General features: G+C 52.0%; 1 protein-coding gene across 1 annotated transcript; it reads right to left on the reverse strand.

The window, feature by feature from the left end:
- Positions 1–12,023: 12,023 nt before the first annotated feature.
- On the reverse strand, positions 12,024–18,026 carry KAZALD1 (Kazal type serine peptidase inhibitor domain 1). The gene is given in 5 exon segments (XM_057737585.1): positions 12,024–15,755; positions 15,941–16,088; positions 16,169–16,329; positions 17,485–17,998; positions 18,000–18,026. Coding segments are annotated over 5 exon segments (945 nt in total). The 3' UTR covers positions 12,024–15,660.
- Positions 18,027–18,310: the final 284 nt, after the last annotated feature.

Raw genomic sequence — 18,310 nt, forward strand, 5'->3', positions numbered from 1 at the left:
AAGGTGGTAGGAAGCATTACAGGCTTTGAGATAAAACTCTAGCCCTGTGAATGCCTGGCTCTTAGGTCAGAAATACCCTGGGATGAGTGTGTGCCACCTAAGACAATCCCCCTCCACCACCACCAGGGGGGATGAGAGAAAAATGGCAAGCAGAGGGTGGCATCAGGAAAGCCAGAGGTGATAAACACGTTTCCCAAACTTCACATGGGAACGCGGGCAGGAACTAGAGGGAAATGCTCAAGATTCTCAATATCAGGAAGTGAAGGTCCCTTGATATCAGTGAGAGTTTCCTCTATTTGGGAGAAGCCAACCTTGGAGAAGTCCCTTAACCCCTCTCCCTGGCTTCACTTGGCCCAACCCCCCATGACAGAAGGAACGTAATAATGTCCCTTGGTCTGGAGTCTGTACCCTGCCTTCTATAGCCAACTTCTGTTTCTGATTTGTTGCAGGAACTGGTAGGAGTTGTGTTCCTACCTATGCCTTCATGAGGTGGCAATTTCTTGCCTCTTGCTAGAAATTCTAGGACAAAGATGTATGATCACTTACAAGTTAGCACTCTTCAGAGAGCTCAGAGAGCAGTCCAGAGGGTGGGAGCCTTGTCTCTCCCATCAGACTGGAGCCTCCCTAAAAGCAGGGGACTATGTGTCTCCCCTCTAAATATGGACTCCCAAGGGCAGTTGATATTTCTGTCTTCCCCCTCAGTGCCTGGCCCCAAGGTCTATAAAGAGTGATTCTTAAAAGAAAGAAGAAAGAAAGAGAGAGAGAGAAGAAGAAGAAAGAAAGAAAGAAAGAAAGAAAGAAAGAAAGAAAGAAAGAAAGAAAGAAAGAAAGAAAGAAAGAAAGAAAGAAGAACGAAAGAAGAAAGAAAGAAGAAAGAAAGAAAGAAAGAAAGAAAGAAAGAAAGAAAGAAAGAAAGAAGAGAAAGAAAAAGAAAGAAAGGAAGGAGGGAAGAAAAAGAAAGAAAAAGAAAGAAAAAAAGAAAGAAAGGAATAGTACCTATAACATAGCCTGGTAGATCCAGTTGTCTCAGAACATGGCCAGGGTCTTCCAGGCACCCTCCACACAATCTGGCCTCCTCTCTTGGCTGGCGCAGTTACTGCTCCACTGACAGCTCTTTAGAATCCATTCAGAGTTTTGGCCCTGCTGTAATCTCTGGGTGATGAATATTTCCCCTAATGAACTGGTGGGAATTGGATTAGGTTGGAATGCCCGTGTGCTTAGACTCTAGCTGATTAAACCCCCATCTGTGCAAGGTCTGCTTATGAACAGCTCGTTACATACAATTTTTTGAAGGAGGGGAAAAAAATGATGTTGGTATTCAAGTTCTGCCAAGGAGTAGGAAAGAAAGTGAAAGCAAAATGTCTGTCCAGACTTTTAGCAGAGTCTAGTTGCTTTTAGTGTGACCAGGCCAGCACTCCTGCCCCCCGGGGCACCTCCACTTTCCCCCACTTAGCCCAGCGGTCCCCAGGGCTCAGGTGCCTGCATCCTTACCCAGGAACCCCGCCCAGGGTTCTCTGAGCCCACATCTATCTGTGCCCTGCAAGGAGCACTGACTGCACAGGGAGTTGCTTTGGGGAAAGGCAAGAGAGGGAGAAAGGGTTAGAGGGGAAGAAGTCAGACCTGTGGATTCAGTTCTCACCAGATGAGGCTCAAGCTCTTTATTCTTATTCCAAAATTATCCAGTCGCCTTGAAAGGAAATTGTAGGGAGTTTGGAGCCCCATTCGGGACAGGGACTCTGGGCAATTTCTGGGCCCTTTATCGGTCAGGACCAAGGATAGCACCTCAGCCGTTTCTAGGATCTCCAAACTTCCAGGCCCCTCCATTCACTCCCTTTCTTTCCTGCCAAGCATGTTTCTCCATTCTTTAACATTCTTCTTCCTCTTCCTTCTCCTTCCCTTCCTCTTATCCTTCCTTCTCTTTTTCCTCCTCCTCCTCTTCTCACTCCTTCTCCTTATTAATCCCAGGGACAGAACCTGGCTTTTGGTTCTCCACCACAAGGTACTTCGCCTCGGAAATCCCCCAAGAAGAGTTATTTAAGCATCTCAAGAAGCCTGTCCTATCTGACCTCTATTAAAGACCTTATGCCCATGATTGACTCACCCACACCATCCAAGAACACAGATACACACACACACACACACACACACACACACACACACACACACACAGAGGAATCTGGTGTCTAGCAGGAAGGAAGATCAGAGTGATCATGTTTGAAACACTGGCCAACTCTTCCCCTCCCCAGTGGGGTCAGGGATCAGACCACCTGATTTAAGTACTTCCAACATGACTATGGCTCTAACTCCCCTCCACAGCCCTCCCCTCCCCTCTCTTCTCCTTCTACCCTTTGCCTCCCCCTCCCTTCCCCTTTACTCCTCTCCTCTGTGTCTCTGTGAAAAGTGGCAGCAGCTGCTGGAGAAGGCATACCCTTCAATGAACATCAGCAATTGTCGTGACTGAGTGTCCCAGCCTTCCTTCCTTGTTAATCTAACTTGGGAAGAGTTGAGGTGTGCTCTGGCTCCACTGCCCATGAAAGGCAGAGAATAAATAACAAGCCAGAGGCATAAACAGATGTGCAGATATATGCAGCTGGTGCTTTCCTGCCAAATTACTGCGGACAGAATGCTGGCAGGGGGCCAGGATGCCTCACCCTCTGCTTGGAGTTTGGCCACCAGGACCCATCCAAGCTCACCATCCATTTGGCAACATCTGAATGAGGGGAGGGGATGCCAGGGAAGGGAGTAGAGAGGCTGCAGGTGCCCTTAAGTCTGGCGAAGCACTCCAGAAGTTTATCCCAAAGACTCAGGTAGATGGGGGTTAACATGGTAGGGGAAGAATGTAGAGTCCTGATCAGACCCACCCTGAAGGTTCCTGAGACTTCTTTCCCCAGGGTGGGGCTTAAAGTGGCTTGAGGGTCAATTCTAACAACGCTACATATATACATCATGAGCTCTATGTTGCCATCCTCCCTCTCACTCAAGGACTGGAAGTTCCTGTGATCTTTGATCATATATGACATTGCTCAGAGCTGGCATGGAGTCCAGTATGCAAGCAGCAGCTGGATAAGAGCCATACATGAAAAGATATCCCTTTGGGACTTCCCTGGTGGTCCAGTGGCTAAGACTCTGTGCTCTCAGTGCAGGGGGACAAGGTTCGATCCCTGTTCAGGGAACGAGAGCCCACATGCTGCAATTAAAAATCCTGCATGCAGCAACAAAGACCCAACACAGCCATATAAACAAATAAATATATTTTTTAAAAATCTTAAAAAAAAAAGATATCCCTGAAGTCCCCAGCCCTGGAGCAAAAGATGGAGGGAAAACTGGCTGAAATTTTTGTGGCACCATGGGACAAAGCAGGTGAGCAGGAAGAGAAAGAGTGTCCAAGGGCGCCTCTCTCTTTGGATGACTCCATATCTGAATTCAGAGAGACACCAGGCCACCTTCCAGGCTTCATTTAGATCACAAGGAGTCTTTCTCTTCATCAGTTTTTTTTTTTGGGGGGGGGGGGCGGGTAGGCATGGAACAGTTTTTCCAGTGCCTGATTCCTGCCCCTTCTCCAGTTAAGGTGATACAGATTCCTGACCTACGGGAATGGGAAGTATGTGCTCTGGTGAACTGTGGCATTATGATGGATCGTGAGTGGACTCACTCTCATAGGCAATGGAAAGCAAGAGAGTCTATGATAAAAGCAGTGGCCTAAAAAGGTAAGATGGGCAGTGGAGTAGAAGGATGGGTTGAAGGAATGAAAGATACAGAATGGGGAGGCTACTTAGGAGCCTGTTTCCACTCAAGTCTGATGATGGGATCCAGAGTCACACAATGGAAAAGGAATAGAGGGAAGAATGAAGAGAGAGTTGGTGGGACTTGGTGATGGATTGAACAGAAATCAGAAGTGAAGAGGAATAGAGTGGCAATATAATTTATTGCCCAATCCAGAACAGTTTTGAGTATGAAAGAATAGCTATCAATCATTTCCCCAGGACAGTACACATACACTGGACGATCCTGGGCAAATCTGGACACACAGACACCTTGGAAAAGATGACCCAAGGTGTGGTGCTTGGGCAACAACATGTATAGGGTGATGCTGACCAAAGCAAGGAGGCTGGGAGGCAGGGTGTAGGATGGAAGAGGAGGGGGTAAGGAGCTAGGTACTGGACTTTTTTCATTTGAAGTGTTTGGAGACATTCACCTGGAAATAATCAGCAGGCCACCCTCTTGCAAACGTCTGTGGGTTCTTGCTTGGAAATATGGGTTTCAAGCTTGAAAGAAAAGTCAGGGTTAGATATACATACACCAAATCTCTTGACCCAACAGTGTCACTTTTAGAAATCTGAATCTTAGAAATATTCATTCTTGTGCAAAATGACATATATTTAAGGAGGTTCACCGTGGCATTGCTTGTAAGAGCAAAAACTTTGAAACAACATACAAGTCCACTACTAAGGAATTGGTTAAACCTATTATGGAGTACCATGTGAAATATATCTACTGTATCGACGTATATCCTTATGTGCTAACCTGGCAAAAACTGATTTTTTAAAAAATTTATTTATTTATTTTATTGGCTGTGTTGGGTCTTTTTTGCTGTGTGAGGGCTTTCTTTTAGTTGCAGTGAGTGAGGGCTACTCTTCGTTGTGGTGCGCAGGGTCCTCATTGCTGTGGCTTCTCTTCTTGTGGAGCATGGGCTCTAGGTGTGTGGGCTTCAGTAGTTGCAGCACATGGGCTCAATAGTTGTGGCTCACAGGCTCTAAAGCGCAGGCTCAATAGTTGTGGCGCACTGGCTTAGTTGCTCCGCGGCACGTGGGATCTTCCTGGACCAGGGCTCGGACCGGTGTCCCCTGCATTGGCAGGCGGATTCTTAACCACTACGCCACCTAGGAAGCCCACTTCTGATATTTTTAAGTGAAAAGAACAAATAGTAAAATAGTAGTATGACATGATAAATCTATACAATAATTGTTTTAAAATCTAATTTGTGTGTGTGTAGTGAATATGTAAAAGACCTAGGAGAATACATACCATATTGTCAACTTCAGTAACTTATAGAGAAGAGAGTAGAATTAGAGGGAAGGGGGAAGGAGGGGCTTTTACTTCTTGCTCTATGCATTTCTGGATTGTTTGAAACTGTTTGAAATTTTTATAAGCATATATTCATGTACTATGTTTTAAAAGTAAGGAACAATGAAAAGAATTCTTTGAAGACAGACTAGGGATTTATCCTATGAAGGTGATGAATGGACCTCTGGAAATGGGGGAAGGTGGGGATTGGGGCTGGAATTTGAGACCTAGTCCCACAGAAGGGGAGATGGGAGAAAGGAGGCAGGGCCAGAGAAGAAACCCCAGAATATTCCCGAAGTGACTTAAACTAATTTCTGACCTCCAAGGCTAAGAGAGATAGACTCTCCACTCCACACGTAAGGTCGCCCAAATCATTCTCTCCAAACTCCAAGCCTCCCCTTCAACAGGGCTGAGCCCTTTTATAAAAGAGCCCAGCTTCATTCCAGGGCCCCTGATGGGTGATAGGTGGCCCACTGCTGCTCCAGACTCCATGCTATTAGAGAAAATCCCACTTCTTTCTTTCTTAAGGGCCACACTTGCCTAGAAGACCAGCTCCATCCTAGGCACCACACTGCTCTGGGCGACGCAGAGCCATCCTAGGAGGCCCCAGCCCAGGCAGTCTTGACTTCTTCCTGCTTCTCTCCTCTCCCCTGATGCTGCCAAAATGCACAACATTTCTCCAGGTGAAGAAAATAATAGCCAGAAATGAATTCTCTCTTCTGGAGCAGGGCTGTGTGTTTAGGGGGAGGGGAGTGGAATCAAGGCGACAGACAGCAGCGTGACTCACAGGGGCTCCTCCCCTGGGGAGATGGGGCCTGACAGACCGGGGTGTGTGATGCTTTGAGGTGATTTCCTGACAAGGCTGTCAGCGTTTCACTCCTCACTCTCAGCGTGAGTCCCCTGCAGCTGAGCTGAGCCTTCTCCTTCTTTCTCTTGCCTCACCTCTCCAGGGCTCTCTTCCCTCTCCCAATGGCCCCTCTCCCCACTTGCAAGCCCTTTCTGGTGCTAACTTTCTGCCTCAGTGCTCCACTCTCCAGCTTTGCTAGGCATTTTCCTTTTTCTTTTAACAGAAATCCATAGAGTCAGCTTTTCCGTTGGGGTGCCCTGGCCCTGGGCTCCTTCCCAACCACAGCAAATTTCATACATGATTGGGAGTCCAGGGATGCACAATACAAGGGGCAAGGAGGGAGCGTCTGTGTGTGTGTGAGAGAGAGAGAGAGAGAGACTGAGATTGAGAACAGGCAGCTTTGGGGCTGTGTATGTGCTGCTCAGGGGTGGGAGGGGTTCAGAACATGTGTAAGGGGCACGGTAGGGGGCACAGCTGAACCTGCTAAGGTTCCTCAGATCTTAGAAGATTATAGGACATGAGAATCAACAGTGTCTTTAAAGTTCGTCTCATCAGTCCTCCCCAACCCTCATCCCTGCCACTTTATAAATGAGCAAGCTGAGGTTCAGAGAGGTTAAATGACATCTTTTGTCACACAGCTAGTTAGTGGCAGAACCAGGGTGAGAACCAGGGATCCTGACATGGACAATGCTGTGTCCACAACTCAATCAGGGACCTCAGAGAAAAGGTCCTATCCCTCAGACTTGGGAGATGACAGATTTAACTAACAACTCAAAGAGATGGAAAAAGCTAGAATCTCTTGGTCTTCAGGCTGCCCAGGGGACAGGTAGGGTCCTTTCCCTCTGCACCCCCAGGAGCCCAGCAGTGACAGCAACACCACTCCTTGTGGTCCTGGCTGCTTCCCTCCTCTTCCTGAGCAAACCCCAGCACCTAGCACTCTGGCTGCTGGGAATATTCTACACTCCGTTCGTCTCCTTGGCTGCAGGTAATTCTTGCCTGACCCTGAGTCCCACCTGCGTCATCCAAGGACGTACGTAGTCCAGAACAAATCTGTCTTCTTCCTGTGCAAGCTCTGAGTCCAGCCATGCTGCCCACTAGGGCATTGCTTTACTTTTTAGAAGCATCTGCTGTCTCCCACCCCAAATCTAGAGTTCTTTTCATCCATAGCCCCCGGCATTGGGCTCACTTGCCTTCTGCGGGAATAAGATGAGACCCGTCCCCCTTCAGTGATTGGAAGAATAATTAATCCTTAACACAAGCTTTAGTCATTTACCATAAATGTGAAACACCAGCATGGTGTCCCCTGCACCCTCTACACCACTCAACACCCTCTTCGTCCTGGTTGTCCCTGCGCAAAGCGAGTAGAGGAAGGACTCTCCCTCACACCACAGGTCTCTCAAATCAGCCCCGGGAGCCTTCAAGAGGGGCCTGAACTCCTGAGATAGGAGGGGGAAGCGGTGAGTCTGTGAGTGCACCTGGCTTTCTCCCTCTCTCCTCCCTCTAATCACCTCTCCCAACTCCCAGCCATTCCCCAGGAAGAGAGTGGAAAGAAGGGTGCAGAAAAGAGGTTGGCAGGGCAATAAAAACGTCAGGGCCTTTCCCCTCAGCGCCCTTCTCCAGTTTCTCCCGCTTTCTCCCTTCTCCCCTCTCCCTCTCTCCATCTCCTCCCCCTCCCTCCCTCTTTCTTCTCTCCCGCAGACCCTGCAGCAAGCGCGGCTGGCCGGCCAAGCAGCCGCATTCGGGGTATGAGGCGGGAGAGGTTAATTATTGCTCCCCCGCCTACCCCCCCCCCCCAAGATGTATCTGACTGTCAGAAGCGGTGACAGATGAAGACAAAGTACAGGTACGGCTCCCGCGAACCCGGCCCTCGACGTACCAGCCAAGGGTGGGAGTGGAGCGGGGAGCGCTACCGAAGTTTTAACCCCTCTGACGCCGGTCCACACAGCCGGGGAGGGTGGGGGCGGGGGGGGGTGGGGAAACCCGAATTAGAATCCGGTCCCCGCCAGGACAGCTCAGCCCAGGAGACCTGTTGGCCTTCTCCCGCCTGGGGTGGGGAACGGGTGGGAGGCAAGGAAGGACTCTGTCCTAGACGCTGCAGAATCAAGGTCACGAGAGACCGTTTCAAGAATGTTACAGGTAACAGAGAAACGGGCTCAAGGAGTAGCCTGGGGGTAGGTCGACTCGAGGGTCCAGGGACCCCAGTGAGAGGAAGTGTTCTAACCCCCCTCCTTCTCCATGACAACAGCCCCCATGTTTGTCGCCAGGCGTCCTTGTCGGGGTGCGTGTGTTTGGCCACGCCCCTTGCGCGGCTTGCGAGATCTCAGTTCTCTGACTAGGGTTTGAACCTGGGCCATGGCAGTGAAAGCTCAGAATTCTAATCACTAGGCCACTCCTGCCCTTGTGTGTTTGAGACTGAGAACTGTGTGTCCGAACGTGTGTGTACTGTTGATGATACAACTCGACAGGCTTGAAAAGGTCTAAATATTTGTGTGTGTGTGTGTGTGTGTGTGTGTGTGTGTGTGTGTGTGTGTGTGTGTTGTGGGGTGCGTGGGTGTGCATGCAGACCTCCAATGCTTGGAAGGGGTGTGCGTGGGTACCTGTGAGGGGGCCTGTACTGTGAGCACAGTGTGTTGGGAGTGTCTGTGTAGGAAAGAGAGTTTTGCCTGTAGGTATGGCTGTGGTAAAGGAGTGTATCTTCAGGAGGGTGGATGCTCTGAGCTTGCAAGTACTGAGGTGTCTACCCTTGGGAGGGGATGGATGAGGTATGTCTTTCTGTGGGTACACAGTGTGCGCCAGTGTGAGGGGCTCCGTGTGGTGACTGACGCTTGCGTGAGTGTGAGCCTGATCTCGTGTGCCTGCCTGTAGGGCGTGTGCATCTGTACGCAGGCGTGTGCCAGCCCGCAGCTGCCAGCCTCTTCCTCTCACTGGCATCCCTCCCTTTCCTGACTCTCCTCTCACCAGAAGCAAACGAGGTGAAATAATTACTTTTCCATTTAAATGCCCCATGTTCAAGCCAGAATGAAAACAAAGTGATTTAATAAAATTGTCTTTAAAAGGGAAAAGAGGAAAATAAACGTCTGCTCTGCTCCTCTCCCTGGCGTTCAGGGAGGCCCCAAGCCCTTCAGAGTTAATTAAAACAGGAACTAAAATCACAGAATTGCTTACTAACCTTTTCCCCATTTTTGCCTTAAAGGTAAGGCAGCCTTCAGAAGCCCTGCCTCTGGCCTGGACCTTGAGGTCCCCTTGTTCTCAGGCTCAACTTCTCCCTGGGACCAACCCTCATCCTTGGCAGGCACCCTGGCTTTCCTGCAGCCACATTTGGGGGTTGGGGAGCTCTGCCCCTTCCCTCCTCCCAAAGAGTCATTAAAGGCCTCCTCTGGCCATTTGAAGTCCTTGACGGACATCGTCCCCATCAGCAGCTTCCGGCCCTCGCCTCCTCCCAGGATGCAGCCCGCCCTCAGCCCCTGCTGCCCCTCCCCATGGGCCTCCTGGGTCCCCGACTGCTCTGAGCTTTATCTGTCTTCACTGACCCCCTGGCCTGGTCCTCAGCTCCAGCTCAGCACAGTTCCGGCTGCTTCCGCCTGGTCTGTATCTGTTCCCCATCAGAGGCCCCATTGGAGCTCCAGCCCTTCAGCAGCCCAGATAAAAGAGATGGATGGAAGTGAGTTTTAAGGATACCCCTCCCTCCAAGCCCAGAGCTAGAGCCCTGGATTTTGACAGGGGCTCCCTGAGGAGGGCGGGGAGGGGGGTGAGGGTGAAGACTGCCAAGCTCCCTGAGGCGGGGGGGGGGGGGGTGAAGACTGCCAAGCCCCTACCCATCTCTACCTTGCCATAGCCTTTTCCTTCCTCCTAAGACCCAATTCCTCAGGACTCCCTCAGGCAGGCACAAGACTGTAATTACCCACACACTTCAGGAGGAAGCTCTGTACTAGGGACCCGGCCCCATCTCCATGCAGCTCACCCACCCAGAAACAGTGACAATAAAATTGACCATTTGTTGAATACCTATTGTATTTCAGACACATTACTTATAAGATCTCTAATCTCATCACAACCCCTACAGAGGAAGTTTTATCACTATTTTGCAAAGGGGGACACAGAAGAAGGGAAGCTTAGAAACTTGCCCAAGGTATGCACTTAAAAAGCAGTACCACAAAGCCTCATGTCCCCTTGCCAGCCTATCCTTGGCCAGAGAGCCCTAGTTCTGTTCCCAAAGACCTACCTACCATTACCCTTCAGAGACCTCTTCCCCTAGACATCCCCACTGCTGCCCCCAGAATTTAACGCTTTCTGATATCAGTGCCCACAGTAGGGGAGGAGCATGGGAAGCAGGGAAGCCGGAGTTAAAACCTGGGCCCCTGTGAGGGCCAGCCAAGTCCAGAAGATCTGGGGGGCCTTCTTCAGCCCTGCTCTAGTGATCTGGTGTTGGGATGGGAGGACAGAGGGGAGGCAGGAACTAACTGTCCCTAGAGCCCTCAACTCTCATCCTGGAAGACCCCATCACTTCTCATGACCCCATTTCAGTACCCTCAGTCCATCCTGCCTCCCATGGTGCTGCCCACCAAGGGAACAGGGTGAAACTTGATTGTGGGGTAACATTTGTCACCAAAACTGATTTTTATAACTGTTCACCCTATTCAGAGAGCCCTCAGTTGCCCAGATGGCAGAGAAAGTATTGAAAATAAAGCCAGGTCAGGAAGCAGCCTGTGTCTTCAGCCCCTCCCCCTGCCCCCAACCGGTGGGGTCACAGTCCAGGGACCTAAGATCTCAATGCTGGGAAGAAAAGGACTGAAGGGGAGGAGAGGCAATGAAGGGACAGAAACCCAGACTTTAGGATGAAGTGGTCCAGCACAGGAGGCTGAGAAGGAAGGGGACAGGCATGCGGTGTTACCACAGACCAAGAGTAAGGATGGCACCTGAAGACTTCTGGCCTTAACTGTGTCTGGAGAACATCTAGCAAAAGGAGGGAAGGAAGGAATGATTCAGAAGCACCTTTCCCAATTCAGTCCTAGGATGTGGTATGTGTAGTGAGGGGAGAGGATGTTCTGTAACCTTTTCCAGGTCACTGTTGTTTGAACCCCCTGAGCTGAGCCCAAACTGGAGGCTGGTAATGGCAGCTGGGCAGGCAATGACCCAGATGGCTGGGAGAGGCCTTCATGAGACAGTGGTGCTGTGAGCTCTGCCTCACCTCACCCACCAGTGAGTCACCTAAGCCAAGCCCTGGAGCCTAAGCTCTTCTCCTCTGCCCCCAGCTTGAGGAGGGAGGACTACAGAAGAACATTAGGGGTCCACTAATGGAGAAGGAAGGGGTGTAAGAAAGGGAGGGATGACTCCATCTGAGCTGGCCTCCAAATTCTACCCAAAGACTGGTTTTCCCTGCCACCAGAGCCTCTATCTCTGTCCCTGCATCCCCCCCCCCCAGCTAAATCCATCCCTGATCCTGACCCCATTTTCCCCCTCAGGCCCCATCTCTATCCACTAGCTCATCCCTCCCCCAAGAGTTCTCAAACCACCCCCATTATCTGCACCTGAGTCCTAGAGCTCCCATCACTACCTACCAGACCAGATCCCTTCCAGTCTCTAAATGCCCCCACCACTGCCCTCCAAGAATCTGTTCCTACCCCAGCCTCCCAGACTCCATTTGCACTCATCCCCAACCCATCATCCTTCCTCCTAAAGTGCTCTGCTTTGAGCAGAGAGGTGAGACTTGATCTTCACTAACGTTCCATCACTCTAAGTGGACGTACATAGCTGTTCCCTGTTTAGAAAGAACCTAGTTATTCAGAGGGCTGAGGAAATAACCAAAACATATCCTAGGAGGTAATCAGCCTATGTCTCCAGCCTCATTCCCTCTGCCCTCACCTGCCTACACACACAGAATAGAGTCCTAGGTGACAGGACCTGAGCTTTTAAGCAAAAAACCAGGGAACCTCCAAGCCCACCAGAATATTTAGGCCTGTCTATGCTGCACATATATATACATAAACAGAGTTACACATACCTGCACACACAATCCTGTAAACACACACGTATATAATTAATTCACATGCCCATCGTAGAATATAATATAGTTCCAACAGGGCAAGGACAATGTGTTTTTCTGTGATGTATTTCCAGTCCCGAGAACAGTGTTGGCACATGAGAAATATTTGTTGAAAGAATGGCATATAATGGAACATGTACTTGCAAATAAATGTATACATACAGCTATATACACATATGACAACACATCCAGATATACAGCACTTATGTACATACATACATATATGCACATACATGGTTATCTACACACATATATATGCATTTAGATAATCTACACACAGAGCATATTGTGTTGTACATACATATATGTATACACGTATGTCTACAGTGCATGTAGACACATATACACACATAACTACTATGAACATATTATATATATCACACATATACTGCATATACATGTGCACCTTCACATATATATATGAATACAAATCCAAGCACCTTTTTACCCAAATTTTTCCAGTTAATTTAACTGTCTTCAAGACCCTTGGCCCAGGTTTGGCTGCCACTACCAGAAATAACCACCAGATGGCACTCCTTCACCACTTCCTGTACTCCAAGTGTTTGTTACCTGAGGCAATGCCAAAAGATGTCTCTCTCCACCAAGGCTGAAAATTTGCCTAGTAGGGATACCCCAGGCACTTTCCCCTCCCCTACCTACCTGCAAGGTGGGCTTGTCCTTTGTCCCCAAGTCTGCAATCTCGGCCCTCTCTGAAATCAGGTTTATCCTCTTGGGCCTCCAGGTTTCTGTTCGAGAAGTGGACTCCCCCTTGGGGCTCCAGTTCTGCTCAGCTCTCAAATACACACACACATACACACCCACACTGTTCATCAAAGAGCTAGGGGCTGGAGTTCACCTGGACTCCCTCAGTTCAGACCAGTGCAGTTCAAGGACCCTTCCTTGAAGCCTTCAAATTAACAACCAGCAACTGGTTTCAGGGGCCCTATTCCTTATGATGGCCAGAGGACCAAGTCAGGGTCATTTGAACACGTGTAGCACCTACACACTTGTACACACAGCCCCTTTCAGCAGCTTACTCCCCACATTCTGCCTGGGACTCCCAACCCAGGTCAACCAAAAGCTGGGAGGAGAGTGACCAGGACCTGGGACTTGATACCCTAAGCCTGGGAGGGGCTGGTGCCAGTTAATCCTTATTGCCCTGGTCCAGTCTTGACTCCAGAGCTCTGGTTCAGAGCTGGAAGGAAGCGAATTCGCTCATCTTAGGCTAACTACTTAAAATCCCGGAGATGGGGGAGGTAAGATGGGACAGAGTCTCTCCTGCCTCCAGATCTAGACCATTGCGAGTCAGCTCTCCCGGAACCTCACACGTCGGTGTGAGCAACCTAGGACTAAAAACGCGAGGAAAGCTTCGAAACCCGTGGGGAGGCGAAGCTGGGAGTTCTGGCAGCAGCTCGGCTTCCCCCTCCATCTCCCCTCTCCTCCCCCGGGAGCGGCGGGAAATTATTTATTAAAACGCCGCCCGCGCTCTCATTTATTTGCGATGAATAATCCTCGGCACTGCAGAGCGTTTATTAAACCTTTCCCGTCCCTGCGTTACTTTAATAATAAATCGCGTGTCACTTTCCAGAGACGTTATTAAAGCCAGTCCGCTGGAGCAGAGGCGGGGCGGGGGGGGGGGGCGCGTAGCAGGGATTCCTCCTATTCAAGACTGTGGGGCCTGAACCTGTAGCGCCACGGAGGCGGAAACTGAGGCTACAAGGAGGCTCCACCTGAACATCCTGTAAAGTCGCGATCGTGGAGTACAGGCTCTGCGGGCGCGTGTGACCATTAGGATCGAGAGGAACTTCTGCTCGGCAAGTGGGCGCGGTAGGATCGATGGGCCCGCCAGGAGGCGCCTTCGAGCCCAGCTGGCCGGGAGTCGTCAGGGGCAGATAGATTCCCAGGCTCTTCCGGGACCCAGACCCGCGTCGCTTCTTTCAGCGCGGAGCAGATCTCCCTCTGGTCCAGACTCTGAACGGCAAGACTCCTCTACCCCCGCCACACCGCTCACATCCCTATTCCTACTTTCGCGGTCGACTTAGAATTCGCCCCAAGTATTCAACCCGCTCGAGCTGTCAAGCGCAGCTCCTGGAAACGCCGGACTCCAGCCAGGACTCGGCCATGAGAGCTGTCCTCTGGCTTAGCCTCTGCATGAGTCCTGAGGTTCCGCGCGAGGGGCGGCCAAGCCCTTGGTTTGGGGTCCGGGCCGCGCCCTTCCCTAGAGGCCGGGTTCCCTGCGTTGGGCCCCAAAGGACAAGCTCAGACACCGAGCCAACTGCGATGTCTCTCGTTGTGGCGCCAGTCTTCGGGCGGAGCCCAGGCGCGTAGGAGGGCCTCAACATCCACACACGGGGCCTTGGCTTTGCGAACTTAAGCTTTCGTTTTTTCTTTCAATCAGTCAGTAAACACTGCGCCTCACCAGTGTCCCTGGGCTAGGTAAGGAGAGTGTGGAGAGAGATTTCGAGAGCGAGAGTACGGTTCTCTGAGGGCCCTCCAGCCAAAAAGGACATGTCACAGTTGGGGCAGATGAGAAAACACGCTTACTATGACTTTGTCTGGTTTCAGCTGGGAAATGAGTGGATTCGTAGGGAAATCCCAGGGTGTGGCCCATACATGTGACCAAACTTCTCCTCTCCTTCATCCAGTTTTTGCTTTCATACTGGGTCCTACCCACATAGATCTGGTTCCCCACTCTGCCTGGGGAGGGGACAGAGGGGCAGGCAGTCTATCTCTAGATGAGCCCTAGTGCAGTGCAGACTGGGAGGATACCCTCCCTCGCAACCAGATGGCTCCAGCCTTCCTGCCCTGGGATGTGGGGGGTAGGCCTCAGCTCAAGCTTCCTCTACATCTGGCAGGCATGTGCTTAGAGAGCAGGACCTACAGCTTCTGGAAGCCAGAGTCCTACTGCCCTGGGGGGCCTCCTAGAGAAATGTGGTTTCCATGTGCAAATCTGCATGAAACATCTTTGTGTCTTAGTTTGTTCATAAATCTTTATTGCATGCCTACTGTGCCTAGTCCTATGCTAGGCATTGTCCAGTACAAAATGGTATAAGATATGGTGCTGCCCTCATGGAGTTCCCAGAATTACAGGAGAAATTAGACATGCCCAATGCCCATCTTACTGCACAGAGCTAAACCATGTTCCACCGTGCTCTTCTGGACAGCAGATGGCAAACAGCAAAGAGGATTGCAGTTAGTAAGTGCAATTGGGACTTAGGAGAGAGAGAAGTTTTCTAGAAGGTGTTTTGAGGAAGGGTAAACTGAGGTTAGGCAAAGATTAGGGATTAGGAAAATAACCTCAGGAGCTGTGCAGAAGGGCAGCCAAAAGACTGGCTTAGCAGGGTTGGAGGGAGGGCTGCCAGAAAGAAGTGGAGGATCCTGGTGTCTGCACCCCTTTGTGTCGGCTCCACTCCTCCCCACCCCACCCTGCCTACTAGAGACCAGCCTTCTGCCTGCTTGGTCCACACAGGAGACTGTCCTGGCCAGAGCATCTCCTGGATGGGCCCCCCTGCATCCCACCTCCCCTAGTCTCTGCCTCTTTCCTTACCCTCCTCCAACTTTTGTCTCTCCCACCACCATCACATCTCCCCTACTAAGGGCATTAAAGCAATCTGTGAAGGGGCCCTACTCCCCTTTCCAGATGTTTTCAAGAGCAGGGTTGAAAACTATCCCCACTCATCCACCCCCATGGGCCATGGCTCTGGACCTAGTAGTAATCCTCTCCCTCTTCACTCTCAGCCTCCTCCTCAGGAACCAGGCGCAGGGATGACAGCTGGGGAATGCCTGTGGAGTTCAGCTGGTCTGCAAACACATGTGGATGAAGAATAGAAAACAGGAAAGAGGGGCTGTCAGTGCCCCCATATCCCAGTCTGTGGGAAAGCCATGCCTGTGTGTGTACCCACATGCACATACACACATGGACACACATTCAAGGGCCTGAATCCACCACCTTCCCCCAGCCCCCAGAGCTCAGGGTTCTCCCTTACCTGGTGTGAGCACTGTCAGGCTAGCTGGGGCCTCAACCTGGCCCAGGGCATTGCGGGCCAGGCAGCGGTAAGTGCCCTCATCACTGGGACGCACAGCCTGGATCTGCAACCAGCCCGTCACCTCAAACTTCTGGGGTCCACCCCTAAACTGGAGCCAGGAGGAGTCAGCAGCATCCTTCTAGGGGGACCCTGGGCTGCCCCAGAGAGGGCTTTGCTCCCTGCCCCTACCTGCACAGAGATGTGGGGGTCATCCCCTGGCAGCTGAATGTCCAAGCCGTCCTTTCTCCACTCAATGGAGGCCATGGGGTAGGCAAACACTTCACAGCCAAAGATCACATCCTGCCCCGTCACATTCCAAATATCATATGGGTGCAACACAATCTGGGGCTCTGGGGGTGGAGATGGGAGGCCTGAGACCAGGATGGCACATCCAGCCCAGCAAGGACCCCATATACAAACCATTTTGAATGTGTTTGTGTGGGAACACAAGATATGCTGAGGTAAATACACATCCATAAACACAACTTGACACACGCATAGGTAGTACGTACAAATGTAGCTGCAGGTACACACAAGGGTAGGAACACAGAGATGGAAATGTACAGGCAAACAAGATGCATGAACAAGCACAGAGACCCACACCTCAGCTTGGCAGCCACACTGTGTCCCTGATTGCTCCCCTGTCCTCTTTCCACCCTCCAGGCCCCTATCCCGCTATGCTTGTAACCAATACCTCCCTCCCCCACATCCTCCCCCTTCTCTAACCAGGTCCCTTAGCCAAGGCCCAAAGAGAAGCCCTTCCCCCACCCCACCCTGGGGAGGGGGGCGGTCCACGTGGCAAAGGCAAAGACACTGAAACCAATCTGGGCAGCAGGCAGAAAGCCAGCGTTGTAGGGGGAACCTCCCACAGAGCGTTTGTTTTCCCAGCAGCCCCAGCCAAGCCAGACCCTCAAAGGGGCTCAGGAACTGAAGGTTACTAAAGCTGCCAAAGAAAACTTGAGGCTTGAATGGCCCTCAGCCCCTGGGGATGGGGGAGGAGCTAGAAGAGCCCCACTCCTCCACTAATCCATAAACGCAGAGGAGGGGAGAGCGCGGGAAGAGGTCCCGAGATTAAGTTAACTAATCAATGGTTCTACAAAGCCGCCCAAACGAAATCCGATTGCATCTCACAGGAACCTGTCTCCCTGCCTGGATTCTAGCGGTCAGGGCAAAGTCTGAGAGTCTCTCTTCACTCTTTCAATTCTGAGCTCAAGCGTTAACTGTGTGCCTGCTCTTTCAGAGGGTTGGTTTCTGCCACCTGGGTCTGGAAATTTCACGCCCCCAGCGCTCGCAGCTTTTTGACAAAGCTCCTGACCCGCACCTTCAGGCGGCGGCCACTGCAGACCAGCCCCGAGAGCAAACTCTTATAATGGACTATGGACTCGAGGCCTCCCTGACCTCATCTTTGTCGCTCCGTTGGCCAAAGACCAATGCCGTCGGGGACCAGGGAGCAACGCATTGAGGAACCCCAAGTGCCGGGGGTCGGGGCCCCGGGCCATGCGTACCCGATTCGCAGGGCCCTGGGTGCGCCACGGTGAGGTTGGCGTCCGGCCGAGCGCGGGCCGCCTCCTGCAGGCGGCAGATCTGAGCGTAGGTTCGGCCGTCGGAACCGCAGAGCGGGAGCTGCGAGCGGCAGGCACACAGCGGCTCGGGCACCTCTCCGCCGCTCAGGTCGCCACCTGTGTCCAACCGGCACTCAAGCTGCTCGCCGCAGCGCCCGTAGAAGTGGGCGCTAGGGTCCAGGTCGCAGAGCTGGCCCTCGAGGTTGGCACATTCCCAGCAGCAGCCGCACGCGTCGCGCACCCGGCCGGCCAGGCAGCCCCGCGGCGTGGCGCACTCTTCTGGCCGGCAGGGAGCGCAGCCGTCGCCCTCCGCCAGCAGCCGCAGCCAGCCGCGCCGCAGGTAATCGGGGCCTGGGGATGGCCGCGCGCCAGTCGGGGGCGGCGTCCGCACCACCAGCAGTAGCAGCAGCAGCAGGGGCAGCGCCAAGGCAGCTGCGGGCGGCTGTGGCATGATTAGCTGGAAGCCCTGAAAGCACTCGGGGCATCAGCGCGGGCGTGGCACCCTGCCGGGGAGGGAAGCCAGGTCAGGAGGTCAGAAGCAACCTCCCTGTTCCTCGTACCAACTTGAACCTTAGCACTACCCCCTCCCCTGCTACCTCGGAGTCAAGCAGACCCTCGACACTGAGGCACAGTGACCCTATAGGGGTCATCCAGTTATGCTGGGTGGTAACTGATTGGGGTGTTCTTGGGGGTTGGGGAGAGGTGAGAAGGGGAAGTGGTAAAGCACACACACGGCACCACCACCACCACCACCATCAACAACGATCCA

Source organism: Hippopotamus amphibius, chromosome 5, assembly GCF_030028045.1.
Source record: "Hippopotamus amphibius kiboko isolate mHipAmp2 chromosome 5, mHipAmp2.hap2, whole genome shotgun sequence".
Classification (NCBI taxonomy): Eukaryota; Metazoa; Chordata; class Mammalia; order Artiodactyla; family Hippopotamidae; genus Hippopotamus; species Hippopotamus amphibius.